The following is a 13,776-nucleotide window of genomic DNA, read 5'->3' on the forward strand; positions in this document are numbered from 1 at the left end:
GACTCATTTTTTCCTAAACAAGGTTGCTGGAACCGACTTTCCTGGATGAAATTACATTGAAAACATGCTCGTGTATCCTAGTACAAAGCCTCGCAGTTGCTTAGTCCATTAGGCAATGTTGTCTCTTGGCTTTGTTCCAAAGTTGTCAATAATGTCATGAGAAAAGTTAGCATGAGAAATCTCATTTTGTACTTGCAGTGACCTTTTTATTAAAATTACTAATAGGAGGAATTTCATCTCCAGTGTTTGTGTAACATGAGGAAAATTGTGCATTTAATTTAGTGCTGCAGTGCACCCATAGAGTAACTTAAGCACAGGTACTGTAACGTGAAGAAAGGCATCCAGGTAGGTCTAAGCAAACCCAGTTATTTTTTCCCACTCTTCTAAAAGTGCGCATGTGCTGGGGTATGGCTCCTTCAGTACCTCACCCAAGTGGCCATTTTTCATGTGCAATACTAACTAGGATAAGGAATAATGGCAGGCTATTCAACCATGGGTGTATCACAATTGAGCAAGATCCTTTTCTCATCTAGTATACACACATTCCATTTCCAACAGGAGTCACTGGATAATGTAAGAAATAAACATAAGAAACAGGAGCAGGAGTAGGCCATTCGGCCCCTCAAGCCTGTTCTGCCAATCAGTAAGATCATGGCTGATCTTCTACCTCAACTCCACCTTCCCGCACTATCCCCATATCCCTCGATTCCCTTAGTATCCAAAAATCTATCCCTCTCTGTCTTTAATATACTCAACGACTGAGCCTCCACAGCTCTCTAGGGTAGAGAATTTCAAAGATTCACAACACTTTTGTGAAGAAATTTCTCCTCCTCTCAGTCCTAATGATTGAGAGTGAGAACTCTGACTAATTTTTCCCTATCTTGGAGAACCTTGTATGTAGGGGAAGTTACTGGGAGCCTCTTTGGACATTTTCAATGGGTCAAATCAAAAGCAATACATTGAAACACACTCTGTACTAGTTATGAAGCTGTGAATGGAATCTAAGTTGCTATAGATGCTGTTCTGTACTATCTCCCGCTGCCAGATAATATTTAATATAGCTGGAGTCCTGCTCCTTTTAGGCTTTTTAGAAGTAAAACATTGGCTAGTAGTGTTGAAGGCTTGGCTCCACAGAGCTCCCAAAGGAACAGCAAGTATTTGTTGTTTAGGTGACATTTTTGACATGGACGTTATAACCGGTATGCAGTTTTTCCAAATAATAAATATATGGCATTTATATTCCTGTTTTTTTTTATGATTGGTATAGAAAATTAGTACATTTGCATTTTCTAGAGCTGTCAATCATGAGTTGAGCAAATATATTAATTCGGTTGCTATTTGTTTATTGCAGGTGTTGCAGGTGTTCTTGTAGGGCATCCCTTTGATACAGTAAAGGTGAGTTTTCTAATCTGGACTTGCTGATAGCTATATTGTTAAACATACCTGAGACCTATGAAATCTATCTAAGCCTACAGTTCCAAAAGTGTTACTTTGTATAAAAAACAAAAATACTTTTTGTTTTTTATACAGTTTTACTAATCGACACAACCTTTTATTTTCAGATGTATATTGTTTTTATAATCAAATATATTTAATGTTTTCTAACTTTACAAATTCAATTGTAGCAAAATTAATGTTAGCTTTCATTCAAACACTTTCAAACTATTCAAGGTAATGATTATCTGATTGGCTCCACCATTGAGAACTGGTTTTAACTGTTAATTATTTAACTACTGTTCTTGATGGATTTTGACCTCAGAATTGACCAGGAGAGATTGGAAGTCACTGAATGAGAGAACATGCCATTTTCAAGTGGTTTAGTGAATCTTTGCTTGATGGATTACGTTTTGTGGCAGGAATATGTGGTTTTTTGGAAAAGGTTATTCAAATCCCTTGATTTAATTTAACAGAAATGATTTTGTATGATTTATAGTGGGTCATTCTTGTGAGTGAGAATGATTAGAGTGAATGGTCAGTTGGAATAAAAGGTTGTTTAGGGATTAATGTTGCACTTGTATTGTGGAACCAATTTCACTGGGAGCAAACCCATAGTATGCAAGGCTCCTGATTTCTAGAATTTTCTGTCTTTACATTGAGGAGCAGATTTCCGAGCACTAGTGGCAACAGCGTAACAACTGAGCATGTCAAAGATTGAGTGTGTACAGTTGTCTGAAGCTGCAATTGCAACTTGAAGTTTCTGGCTCTAGGCCTTTCTGATGCCAGGGGAAAGTGCACATGGCCTGCATTGTAAAAACCAGACTGCTGGCTGCTTCAAGCAGGCAGAAAACGTGAAAGTGGCAGCATGTGGATCTGATGCTCCCTGCATCACCTGTTTATGTCTGCTTTTAGCAGACGAAGGGGAAATCACATCCTGAGCTACATCTCTGTCCCCAGGCAATAACACCGCCTTTATTTATACAGCAGCAGCACTGTAGTGTAAGTGCAGCATAAGGTAAAGGGTAGGATGCATTATTTTTATTGGAAGTGTTGGCCATTAGTGGTCCACAAGGTAAAATGACTTGAACTGCTGAGCTCACTGGGTAAGCCTGCTATAGCTTGGATCACTAATTGGAACACTTTGCAGTAACGGCGCACTGGTGTCTTGGAAATTAGCTTGTCCAGACTTGCCTTGTCAATGTACACTATATGTACAGTTCATGTCTGCCAATCAGACCAGCATTTATGATGAACCTGCAGAAGTAGGGAACCCTGGCCTTCTACCTTAAGGAAGAACTATGATGGCAGTCAGTGAGGAACTAAAAATGGGGTGCGTTGGGGGCGGACAACAAAGAAAGGAAGAAAAGATTTTCTGTTGCATTTAAGTGTGGGTTCTTCCTATAAAATGATGGCGAGTTTGCAACGGTGCTCCAACATGATGCACCACTGCATCAACATATGGCACCATGGTAGTTGGAGACGTAGGCTCAATCTCCTCTGTGTCGCAGGGTTGCCGTACTGTGAAGAGGCACTGAGCAGAGTCTGGGTACTTCCTCGCAGAGGGAGAGGGATAACGAGGGACAGTCATCTCTGGACTGTCACTTTCTTCTCCTCAACTGGAATAGAGTGACATTTGGTTGAGGCCTGGGAACAGATTGCTCAGCCACAGGAGGTGCGAAGCCCAAGGGAACTGGGGTGGGGAGATCAAGAGATTCATAGCTTCCCAAAATAAATTATGGGATTTGATTTGGCATTGCCATTCTAGGAAATCTAATCCATTGTGTTTACTCTGTGACTATGACTGGCGCAATGTCAGTGTAGGTAAACAGATCGACATTTTCTAATTGTGTTGTGTTAAATGGCTGCCAGAAATTTTTAACCAGGATACTGATGCAATCATGTCAGATTAGGAGCTACCATTTCTTGCTATTTTCATGTAATGTGTGAAGTTTGTTGCGTTTAACTACTTCTACTTTCTGAGCTAGGGGCTGTCCTCATTAACAGCAAAAGTGTTACTTTGTGATGAGAGATAAGCCTCATCACTGGAGAATTCCTAGTAAGTACAGAAAAGGTGAATTTATACATCCTTCAGTTTCTGTCCAGTCTGCCTGTATACCAAGTGACTATCACTTTTCCAAAAAAAAAACAAAACTGGAGTTTTAAACACACATAGCATGTTTTTATTTCTTCTTGTAAACTTTACAGAACGTAAATTTTAACATATGACTTTAAGTAGCTGTAGAAATAAATGAATGCTATTCATATTAAAATATGCTAAAACTGTAACTGCAATTGTGGAGTGATAAATTGTGGAACAAAATGTCATTTTGTTAATCCTGCCCAATGAAGTCTCTTCCTTTTCTAGAAGTATATTTGTTTTGTAGGTTCGACTTCAAGTGCAGAATCCTGATCAGCCACGTTACCGTGGGACTCTACATTGTTTCCAGTCTATTATCAAACAAGAGTCGGTAAGTAGCAAGCACGTTCACTAGATTGATTGAAGCAGTGTCTTGGGGGTGGATTCAAGTTTCTGGGTTGCAGCACTGACACCAGAGCTATCACACCACCTCTTATTCCTTGTGAGCAGATTGAGTAAGACTTCAACATAAACTGTTCTCTTGACATGTTTTCCCCTCCTATTTTAAATTTTAAAAAGTACATTCCAATAATGGTAGTAGGATCCTTTTTATTTTGTCCAGTTTTCTGTCTTTGTTCTTGAAGGTCCTGATTCCTGAAGATGCTAGTGTTCAGTTCCACAGGCACCAGACCTAGAGACTCTTTAGTATTGGGCCTGTGGGATTTCTCCCATTTGCCTTTCCCTCTTTAGCAGTTCTGTTTACAAGGAATGGGCATGGTAATGGGATTAGGGTGCACAGCCCCAGTTGAAGAATGATCCCAGGTGCAGTGAGCTGAGTTGCTTTCTGTCTGTGCCGGTGTTTAAAACAACCTTTCAGATTTTCTCTTCCCCTGTTCTCCTCTCCTGAAGACTGCAGCATCGGTTACTGCAGACCTTTCAGTACCTCGCTCATCTCATTGTTCATGTGAGTGTTGGCAGGCTATTTGATTAAAGGTTTGATTGTCATCACCCAGTGTCCACAAACTTGCACATTCCGGCAGGAATCATTGGATGGTGATCATGAGCATTGAGTCAATCACCCTATCACTGCCCTGGCCTACATGAGCTAACTCCAGACAGACCAGGGATCAGACTTGGAATCTTCCTGCTCTGTGTGACAGGCCGGTTCACTCATCACCTGAGGCAATGGAGGGAAACTCTCATGAGATCTTTGTGATCCTTTTCTAAACTCGGGCTGCACTGAACACCAGTTACATGCCTGCTTTTACACTGCATTAACAAATCTATTTCACTTCCTCATGGCGTGTGTTGTGCTGCGGACCTGCATGTTTTGATTTTAAATCACAAGTTCACGTTCTTTTACACAAATCTTGATTAGCCTCAAATTCTTTCATAGAAACATAGAAGATAGGAGCAGGAGTAGGCCATTCAGCCCCTTGAGCCTGCTCCGCCATTCAATGCGATCATGGCTGATCATCCAAATTCAGTACCAGGTCCCTGCTTTCTCCCCATATCCCTTGATCCCTTTAGCCTTAAGAAATATATCCAACTCCTTCTTGAATATATTAAATGAACTGGCCTCCACCGCCTTCTGTGGTAGAGTTCCACAGGTTCACCACTCTCTGGGTGAAGAAATTCCTCCTCATTTCTGTCTTAAATGGCCTACCCTTTATCCTTAGACTGTCCCCTGGTTCTGGACTCCCCGACCATCGGGAACATCCTTCCTGCATCTAGTCTGTCCAGTCCTGTCAGAATTTTATAAGTTTCAGTGAGATCACCTCTCATTCTTCTAAACTCCAGCGAGTACAAGTCCAATCGACCCAATCTCTCCTCATACGCCATTCCTGCCATCCCAGGTATCAGCCTGGTGAATCTTCGTTGAACTCCTTCCATGGCAAGAACATCCTTCCTCAGATAAGGCGACCAAAACTGCACACAATACTCAAGATGTGGTCTCACCAAGGCCCTGTACAACTGCAGCAAGACATCCTTGTTCCTGTACTCAAACCCTCTTGTTACAAAGGCCAACATACCATTTGCCTTCTTAACCGCCTGCTGCACCTGCATGCTTGCCTTCAGCGACTGGTGCACAAGGACACCCAGGTCTCGTTGCACTTCCCCTTCTCCCAATCTATTGCCATTTAGATAATCTGCCTTCCTGTTTTTGCCACCAAAGTGGATAACCTCACATTTATCCACGTTCTATTGCATCTGCCATGTTTCTGCCCAATCACCCAACATGTCCAAATCATCCTGGAGTTTCTCGACATCCTCCTCACAGCACACACGCCCACCCAGCGTTGTGTCATCTGCAAATTTGGAGATATTACATCTAGTTCCCTTGTCCAGATCATTTTATATATATTGTGAATAGCTGGGGTCCAAGGACCGATCCCTGCGGTACCCCACTAGTCACTGCCTGCCATTTGGAAAAAGACCCGTTTATTCCAACTCTTTGCTTTCTGTCTGCCAACCAGTTTTCTATCCAAGTCAATACCTTGCCCCCAATCCCAGGTGCCTTAACTTTACATGCTAATATCCTATGCGGGACCTTATCGAAGGCCTTCTGAAAGTCCAGATACACCACATCCACTGGTTCTCCCTTATCTATTTTACCAGTTACATCCTCAAAAAACTCCAGTAGATTAGTCAAGCACGATTTACCTTTTGTGAATCCATGTTGACTTTGTCCGATCCTGTCACTGTTTTCCAAGTGCTCTGCTATTACATCTTTTATAATGGACTCTAGCATTTTCCCCACTACCGATGTCAGGCTTACCGGTCTGTAATTCCCCGTTTTCTCTCTACCACCTTTTTTGAATAGTGGGGTAACATTAGCTACCCTCCAATCCATGGGTACTGTTCCAGATTCCATCGAATGTTGGAAGATGATCAGCAATGCATCTACTATTTCTAGGGCCACTTCCTTAAGTACCCTAGGATGTAGATTATCAGGCCCTGGGGATTTATCGGCCTTCAGTCCCATCAATTTCCCTAACACAATTTCCCTACAAATACTGATTTCTTTCAGTTCCACCCTTTCATCAGACCCTATGTTCCCTGGCATCTCTGGGAGGTTATTTGTGTCCTCCTTTGAAGACAGAACCAAAATATGTATTTAGTTGGTCTGCCATTTCTTTGTTCCCCATTATAAATTCCCCTGATTCTAACTGCAAGGGACCTACGCTTGACTTCACCAATCCTTTTCTCTTCACATATCTATAAAAGCTTTTACAGTCAGTTTTTATGTTCCCTGCAAGCTTACTCTCATTCTATTTTCCCCTTCTTAATGAATCCCTTTGTCCTCCTTTGTTGAATCCTAAACTGCTCCCAATCCTCAGGATTATTGCTTTTTCTGGCCAATTTATATGTCCTCTCCTTGGATCTTATGCTATCCCTAATTTCCCTTGTTAGCCACGGTTGAGTCACCTTTTTTGTTTTATTTTTATGCCAAACTGGGATGAACAAATTCTGTAGTTCATCCATGCGGTCTTTGAATGTTTGCCATTGCCTATCCACCGTCAACCCTTTGAGTGACATTCCCCAATCAATCTTGCCCAACTCGCGCCTCCGACCATCGTAGTTTCCTTTATTTAAATTTAGGACCCTAGTCTCTGAGTCAACTACTTCATTCTCCATCTTAATGAAGAATTCGATCATATTATGATCGCTCCGACCTAAGGGGCCTCGTACAACAAGATTGCTAATTAATCCTTTCTCGTTACATAATACCCAGTCTAAGATGGCCTGATCTCTGGTTGGTTCCTCGACATATTGGTCCAGGAAACCATCCCGTAAACACTCCAGGAATTCCTCCTCCACAGTATTGTTACTAATTTGGTTAGCCCAATCTATATGTAGATTAAAGTCACCCATGATGACTGCTGTGCCCTTATTGCACGCTTCTGTAATTTCCCTTTTAATGCCATCCCCAACCTCCGCCTTACTGTTTGGAGGTCTATATACCACTCCCACTAACGTTTTCTGCCCCTTGGTATTTCTCAATTCTACCCATACAGATTCCACATCATCAGAGTTAATATCCTTCCTTACAATTGTGTTAATCCCTTCTTTAACCAGTAATGCTACCCCACCTCCCTTTCCTTTTTGCCTATCTTTCCTGAATATCGAATACCCCTGGATGTTGAGTTCCCAGCCTTGGCCATCCTTGAGCCACATTTCCGTAACCCCAACCAAATCATATTCGTTTACCTCTGCGCAGCCAATTCATCCACCTTATTACGAATGCTCTTCGCATTAAGACACAAAGGGGGAGAAATTGGTTGGTTGCGCCACCCATTAGCGCCTGAAGAGGCCGAGAAGTGGGGCGGTAACCAACTAGCGCCCGGGCGCAGCAAACCCTGCGCCTCTTCCCATATTGAGCAGACATTTTGCGCCGGCGCTAAATGTTAGCGCCCGCTCACGGGCGCAGGCAGATCATGACGTCATTTCAGTGTGCAATGTCTTTTGGGCGCCCCGGACCGGAAATTCAGTGGCGCACCCCTCTGTTCCGCCTGGCGCTAATAAGGACGGCTTACCTGGAACATTCCCCAGTCGCTGTCAGGCTGGGGGGGGGCGTTCTTTAAAGGGGACTGGTGTGGTATAAATGCGGCAGCCATTTTTCGAGCACAACTTCTTCGAGAGTTACAGAGAGTTGCTGAGCTGCACACTGAGAGCCATTTCACCACTGAGCCAGCGCTGGCAGAAGAACTTCAGCCTTCTGACCATCACCTTGCTGTTGGTGAGCATTTCAAACGGGGAGACTTTCTGTGCGCACTTAATATGGGGGCTGCATTGGAGGGGAACGTCCTGCTGCTGAATCATCTGGAAAGGGCACAGAGACGCAGGGAGAGAGGGGCAGGCATGGCCTGACGTAGGAGGGCCAACAGACGTCGCCACACCAGACCTTACGCTACCAGGGTTTTCCGACAGCAGTTTTCCTACATGAACATGTCGGAGGAGCAGTGTATCAGAAGGCTGCGCTTTAGAAAAGAGGTGGTGACTGAGCTGTGCCACCTGCTTCAGCCAGATCTGCAGCCTCAGATAAGGTGCAGGACATCTCTGTCGGTGGCTGTGAAGATGACTGTTGCCCTAAACTTCTACGCAAGCGGCTCCTTTCAGGTCGCAACTGGGGACATAGCCAACATCTCGCAGTTTGCGGTGCATTGCTGCATCCGTCAAGTGACTGATGCCCTGTTTAAAAGGAGGCGGCAGTACATCTCCTTCCCAATGACCCCGGACAAGCAGCAGGAGCGCGCAGAGGGCTTCGCAGCAATAGCGGACTTCCCCATGGTGCAGGATGCCATTGACTGCACGCACGTGGCTTTGCGGGCACCTGTATTGAATCCGGAGGAGTTCCGCAACCGCAAGGGGTTCCATTCCTTGAATGTCCAGCTGGTCTGTGACCACCGACAGCTGATCCTCGCAGTGAATGCGCAGTTCCCGGGCAGCAGCCACGACGCCTTCATCCTGCGCCAGACTTCTGTTGCAGACCTTTTCGAGGCCCCGGCTCACCCAGGAGGCTGGGATTTTCGGGGACAAGGGCTATCCTCTGTGCCTGTGGCTGATGACCCCGCTCCATTCGCCCAGCACCCCTGCTGAAGAACGCTACAATGCGAGCCATTAGGCGACGAGGAACATTGTGGAGCACGCAATCGGCGTGCTGAAGCAGCGGTTCTGCTGTCTGGACCATTCCGGAGGAGCCCTGCAGTACTCGCACGAGCGAGTCTCCCACTTCGTGGTTGTATGTTGCATGCTGCATAACCTCGCTATCCTACGTACCCAGCCAATGCCACCAGACATTGAAGCACCAGAGGAGGAGGAGGACCAAGATGGGAGGGAGGCACAAACTGGAAGGGCCGTCCGTCGGGCTGATCAGAAGTCGCTTCTAGGCCCCTCTCTCGGAATGCATGCTGACATTCCAAGAAGAGGAATGGAACTGTTCTGATACCCCAAAGCCTGTGAAGGGCAAAATGCATGTAAATAGCAGACATGGCCATTGTAAATAGAGAATTTTTTATTGTACAAAATGTGCTTCCTTCCAACAAGACAAAGCAATGGCAACAGAAAGCAAAACTAACACACTGACACAAGTAGCTCGCACATCCGGGAGACTGTCCAGAACATAACTAACATTCAGACCAGCATCCTCGGCCTTAATTTCTACAAATAAGACGTTTCAGCAGCACCTTCTACTCTTTCCCCCTTGATGGTGATCTGCTTCTCTTGCGAGATTGGCCCCTTCCCTCCATGCAGCTCCTCTGTAGTGAGACCCCAGTGGCTGCAGCAAGGCTGGGGGAGGCCTGCTGACTGTCCGAAAGCGCAGATGCCCCTGAGGGATGGCCTGGACGACCTCTCGGCCTGGAGGGCCCGGCTGCTGACTGCTCCAACTGTGCATGGGTGGAAGCAGTCTGTCCTGCAGGTGGTGGCAGCTGCAGTGGAGACGTGCCAGCGGTGGCATCAGGAATGCTGTCATCCTGAGAGCGGACAGCAGCTCCCTGGCCGGCCGACACACTGGCACTCTGACGGGGCAGCACCGCAGCATGCGCAGCAATCGAATGGTCCACAGATTGCTGGCCTGCTGTGGTGCTGCAAGGGCCCCGGGTAATCCTGCCTGATCCAGCGAGGGTGGCAGCAGTCAGTGGTCGCGTGGCCTCAATCTGCGTCTGCATGAGACCAGCGAGTGACTGCGTGACAGCACTCGGCAGTTGCGTGGCAGGTGCCAGTGCTTCGGTGAAGCCCTGGACAGTCCTTTTCCAGTGCTGTCCCGAAGCTCTGGACAGTCCTTTCCAGTGCTGCCCGAAGTCTTGGACACTCCTTGTCAGTGTCTCGATGGATTCAGGCATCCTTGCCACTGCAGCCATGAGCTCAGTGTGCCTGAGCCCAGCCTGGGCGCTCATTTCTGCGAGGGAACGCACCTCTTCTGCGCTCTGTGCAGCAGCACTCGTGGCCTGACTCGCCCTCCGGGGAGACGGCCCCCGAGCTTCCCTACCCCCCTTGCGTTGCTGCAGCCCGCTGGTTCCTGGAACTGGTACTCCTCCGAGCATTCCCCTCCCCTCCCCTCCAGGGAAGTAGTCTCCCCAGTCTGCAGAGGGGCTGGCTCGCCTGAGGGTGGTAGGGATGGCCCGGCTCCTGAGCTGGTGATGCAGCATCTGAAAGCAGGGAGGTTGAAGAGTGGCTTTAGCGAAAGGACAGGGTGGCAGCAAGGGATGCATGAGTGCTGCAATGCACTGACTTGGGTCCAAAGTGAAAAAGCATGCTGGTGGGGGGGAAAAAGTGGAAGGAGAGAGCTCAAAGGTGAAGAGCTTACCATCGCTGTGCACAATGGGGTCAGCAGCTCCAGAGGTGACGGGACCACTCATCCGGCTTCCAACAATCTGGTGGACTCGCTCCTCGAGGTCTGTGAGGGTCTGCAGGTGAGGCCAGCCTCCTCCGGTACGAAGCTGCTCCCTACGGTTCCTGGCCAGCTTGGCCTGCAGGAGAAAGGACGGGAAGTGATGAAACATGCTGCCCTGAGCTGACATTACATGCACCCCATGGTAGAATAGCCCTTACATTATGCACTGAGCTGAATGTGCGTGTGTGTTTCCAGAAAGGGCCATGGGTGCTGGCTGGCAGATGGCCATTGGGGCTTCGCGTACCCTCTGGCCATAAAGTCAGGTGCAGATGGAGGGATGAAGATGATTGTGAAAAAGGCACTCACCCTAACAACCCAAGTGAGGTCGTTGAACTTCTTCCTGCATTGCACAGGAGTCCTGGGCACCATGCTGCTGGAGGTGATTCTTTAGGAAACATCCCTCCAAGCTCTGCGGTATTTGCTCTGATGAGGCCTCCTGCCATTCTCGGGGTACAGCACAGCTCGCCGGCGCTCCACTGCGCCAACCAGATCATCCAATGCTAAAGCGCTCCGCTCTCTGCCTGACCCTCTCCATGTCTTGGAAGTTTTGAATGCCACAGGTAGGTCACCGCCGATTTTGAGGCCTACAAGGCGTAGAGTGTGGCTGCTGATGTTAATTGACCCGCCCCTTTAAAAGCTGGCCGGCGCCAGCGTGTCTCGGGGAAATCGATTATTGACGGCACCTGCGCTGCGCCCGGCCGCCGAGAAATTGAGTAGCGCCGCCAGGTTAGTGCCTTAAGAGTACCATGCAGCGCCTGATTTAGCGCCGCAATCACCTTCAGAGGCGCTGCAACCCAATATCACTCGAGGTGGCGATAAATTGCGCCTGGCGCTAAACTTTGCATACCGCCAATACTAGCGCCCCAAATGGGGCGATACCGAATTTCTCCCCCAAAGCCTTCAGGCTTGTTTTTTTTGAATTATTAGAATTATTATTTACTGTGGCCACGTTTGATTTAAACTGTTGATTTCTCTGACTGCCACTTTTGTTTTTCTCCTTCCTATCTTTTGCTTTTATCCTTGTTTCCCTTTCCTCTGTCTCCCTGCTGAGGTTCCCAACCCCCTGCCATTTTAGTTTAAATCCTCCCCCAGAGCACTAGCAAACACTCCCCCTAGGACATCGGTTCCAGCCCTGCCCAGGTGCAAACCGTCTGGTTTGAACTGGTCCCACCTCCCCCAGAACCGGTTCCAATGTCCCAGGAACTTGAATCCCTCCCCATTGCACCATTCCTCTAGCCACATATTCATCTGAAATATCCTTCTATTTCTACTCTGACTAGCACGTGGCACTGGTAGCAATCCTGAGATTACTACCTTTGAGGTCCTATTTTTTAATTTACCTCCTAACTCCCTATATTCAGCTTTTAGGACCTCATCCCGGTTTTTACCTATATCGTTGGTGCCTATATGCACCACGACAACTGGCTGTTCACCCTCCCCTTCCAAGATGTTCTGCAGCCGCTCTGAGACATCCTTGACCCTTGCACCAGGGAGGCAACACACAATCCTGGAGTCTCGTTTGCGGCCGCAGAAACGCCTATCTATTCCCCTTACAATAGAATCCCCTATTAGTATAGCTCTACTCTTTTTCCTCCCGTCCTGTGCAGCAGAGCCACCCCTGGTGCCAGGAAGTTGGCTGCTGCTGCTTTCCTCTAATAAGCCATTCCCCCCAACCGTACTCCGTGGTGTATCTGTTTGAGAGGGGGATGTCCACAGGGGACCCCTGCACTACCTGCCTGCGCCTATACTCTGCCTGCTGGTCACCCCTTCCCTTTCTGCCTGTCCAACCTCTACCTGCGGTGTGTCCAACTCCGTAAATGTGCTATTCACGACGTCCCGAGCATCGTGAACGCTCCAGTATGCATCCAATCGCAGCTCCAGCGCCGCAATGCGGTCTGTCAGTAGCTGCAGCTGGATGCACTTCCTGCACATGTAGTTGTCAGGGACACAGGAAGTGTCCCTGAGTTCCCACATAGCGCAGGAGGAGCATACCACGTGGCTGGGCTGTCCTGCCATGTCTTACACTTTGATTTAATTTAATTTCAATTAATTAATCAATCCCACTAATTACACTACTATTAAATGGTTTACCAACAGTCCCCGCTACACCAGAGAGACCGTAGCAACTATAAACCACAGAGTTTAAGTTTAAAAAGAGAGAAATACTCACCAACCAATCACTTAGCTGCTTCCTGGTGATGTCACACTTTGATTACTTTTTACCCCTCTCTCCCGCTGCTGAATTGGTAAGCCTCTCTGCTCCTTTTATGCTCCGCCTCGCCACGCTCCTCACACCCAGGTCCGCTCCGCCGCTCTGGTCCCCTAGGGGCCGCAAATTACGGCCCATCGTTTATGGGAGCGCCTTTCCAAAAATGAAAAAGATATTATGTGATTTCTGCACAGTGCCTGATCATGCAATAACATGCTACAATAAATACACCATACAGGCTCTTTCCCACCACTTTTCATCACCACTTGTTTATTTTCAAGGATGAAACATATTGAAAATCTAATTGTGCAGTTTCAGTTTCAAAGGCATATTGGGCGTGCGGTCATATTGGGACAGATGACATTCGCAATGTATTTTGAGCATCTACAAAGCTCTGCTTTTCTAGCATTTACCTTGCTGAATAGTGCAATGTTGGTTGTCACTAGCATCTTGCAACATTAACACTAAGCCTTGGATTTGTATATCTGCATATTCTGACATCAGAACTTGTTCGTTCATTGTGTTCTGCCCTAGATGAGCCACTTACTGTGGAAGAGTAGCTGAGGTGGTTTCTCGTTGCCTTCCTTATGGTTTTTGTATCTTCGGAGCGCCTGCTCTAGGTGGGTTGCTACCCAGGCTAAAGAGCCCCACTACCTG

At 47.1% G+C, this 13,776-nt stretch overlaps 1 protein-coding gene across 1 annotated transcript in view; it reads left to right on the forward strand.

Annotated features, from left to right (window-relative positions):
* slc25a29l (solute carrier family 25 member 29-like) overlaps nucleotides 1–13,776 on the forward strand; it is a 42,647-nt gene that overhangs the window by 23,825 nt on the left and 5,046 nt on the right. The window contains exons 2-3 of the mRNA XM_086002988.1: nucleotides 1,352–1,395; nucleotides 3,822–3,905. Coding sequence (XP_085859114.1) covers nucleotides 1,352–1,395; nucleotides 3,822–3,905 — 128 coding nt within the window. The remainder of the gene's footprint in view (nucleotides 1–1,351; nucleotides 1,396–3,821; nucleotides 3,906–13,776) is intronic.

This window comes from Somniosus microcephalus, chromosome 12 (genome assembly GCF_052327205.1).
Source record: "Somniosus microcephalus isolate GS21.2 chromosome 12, FLI_Smic_1.0, whole genome shotgun sequence".
Classification (NCBI taxonomy): Eukaryota; Metazoa; Chordata; class Chondrichthyes; order Squaliformes; family Somniosidae; genus Somniosus; species Somniosus microcephalus.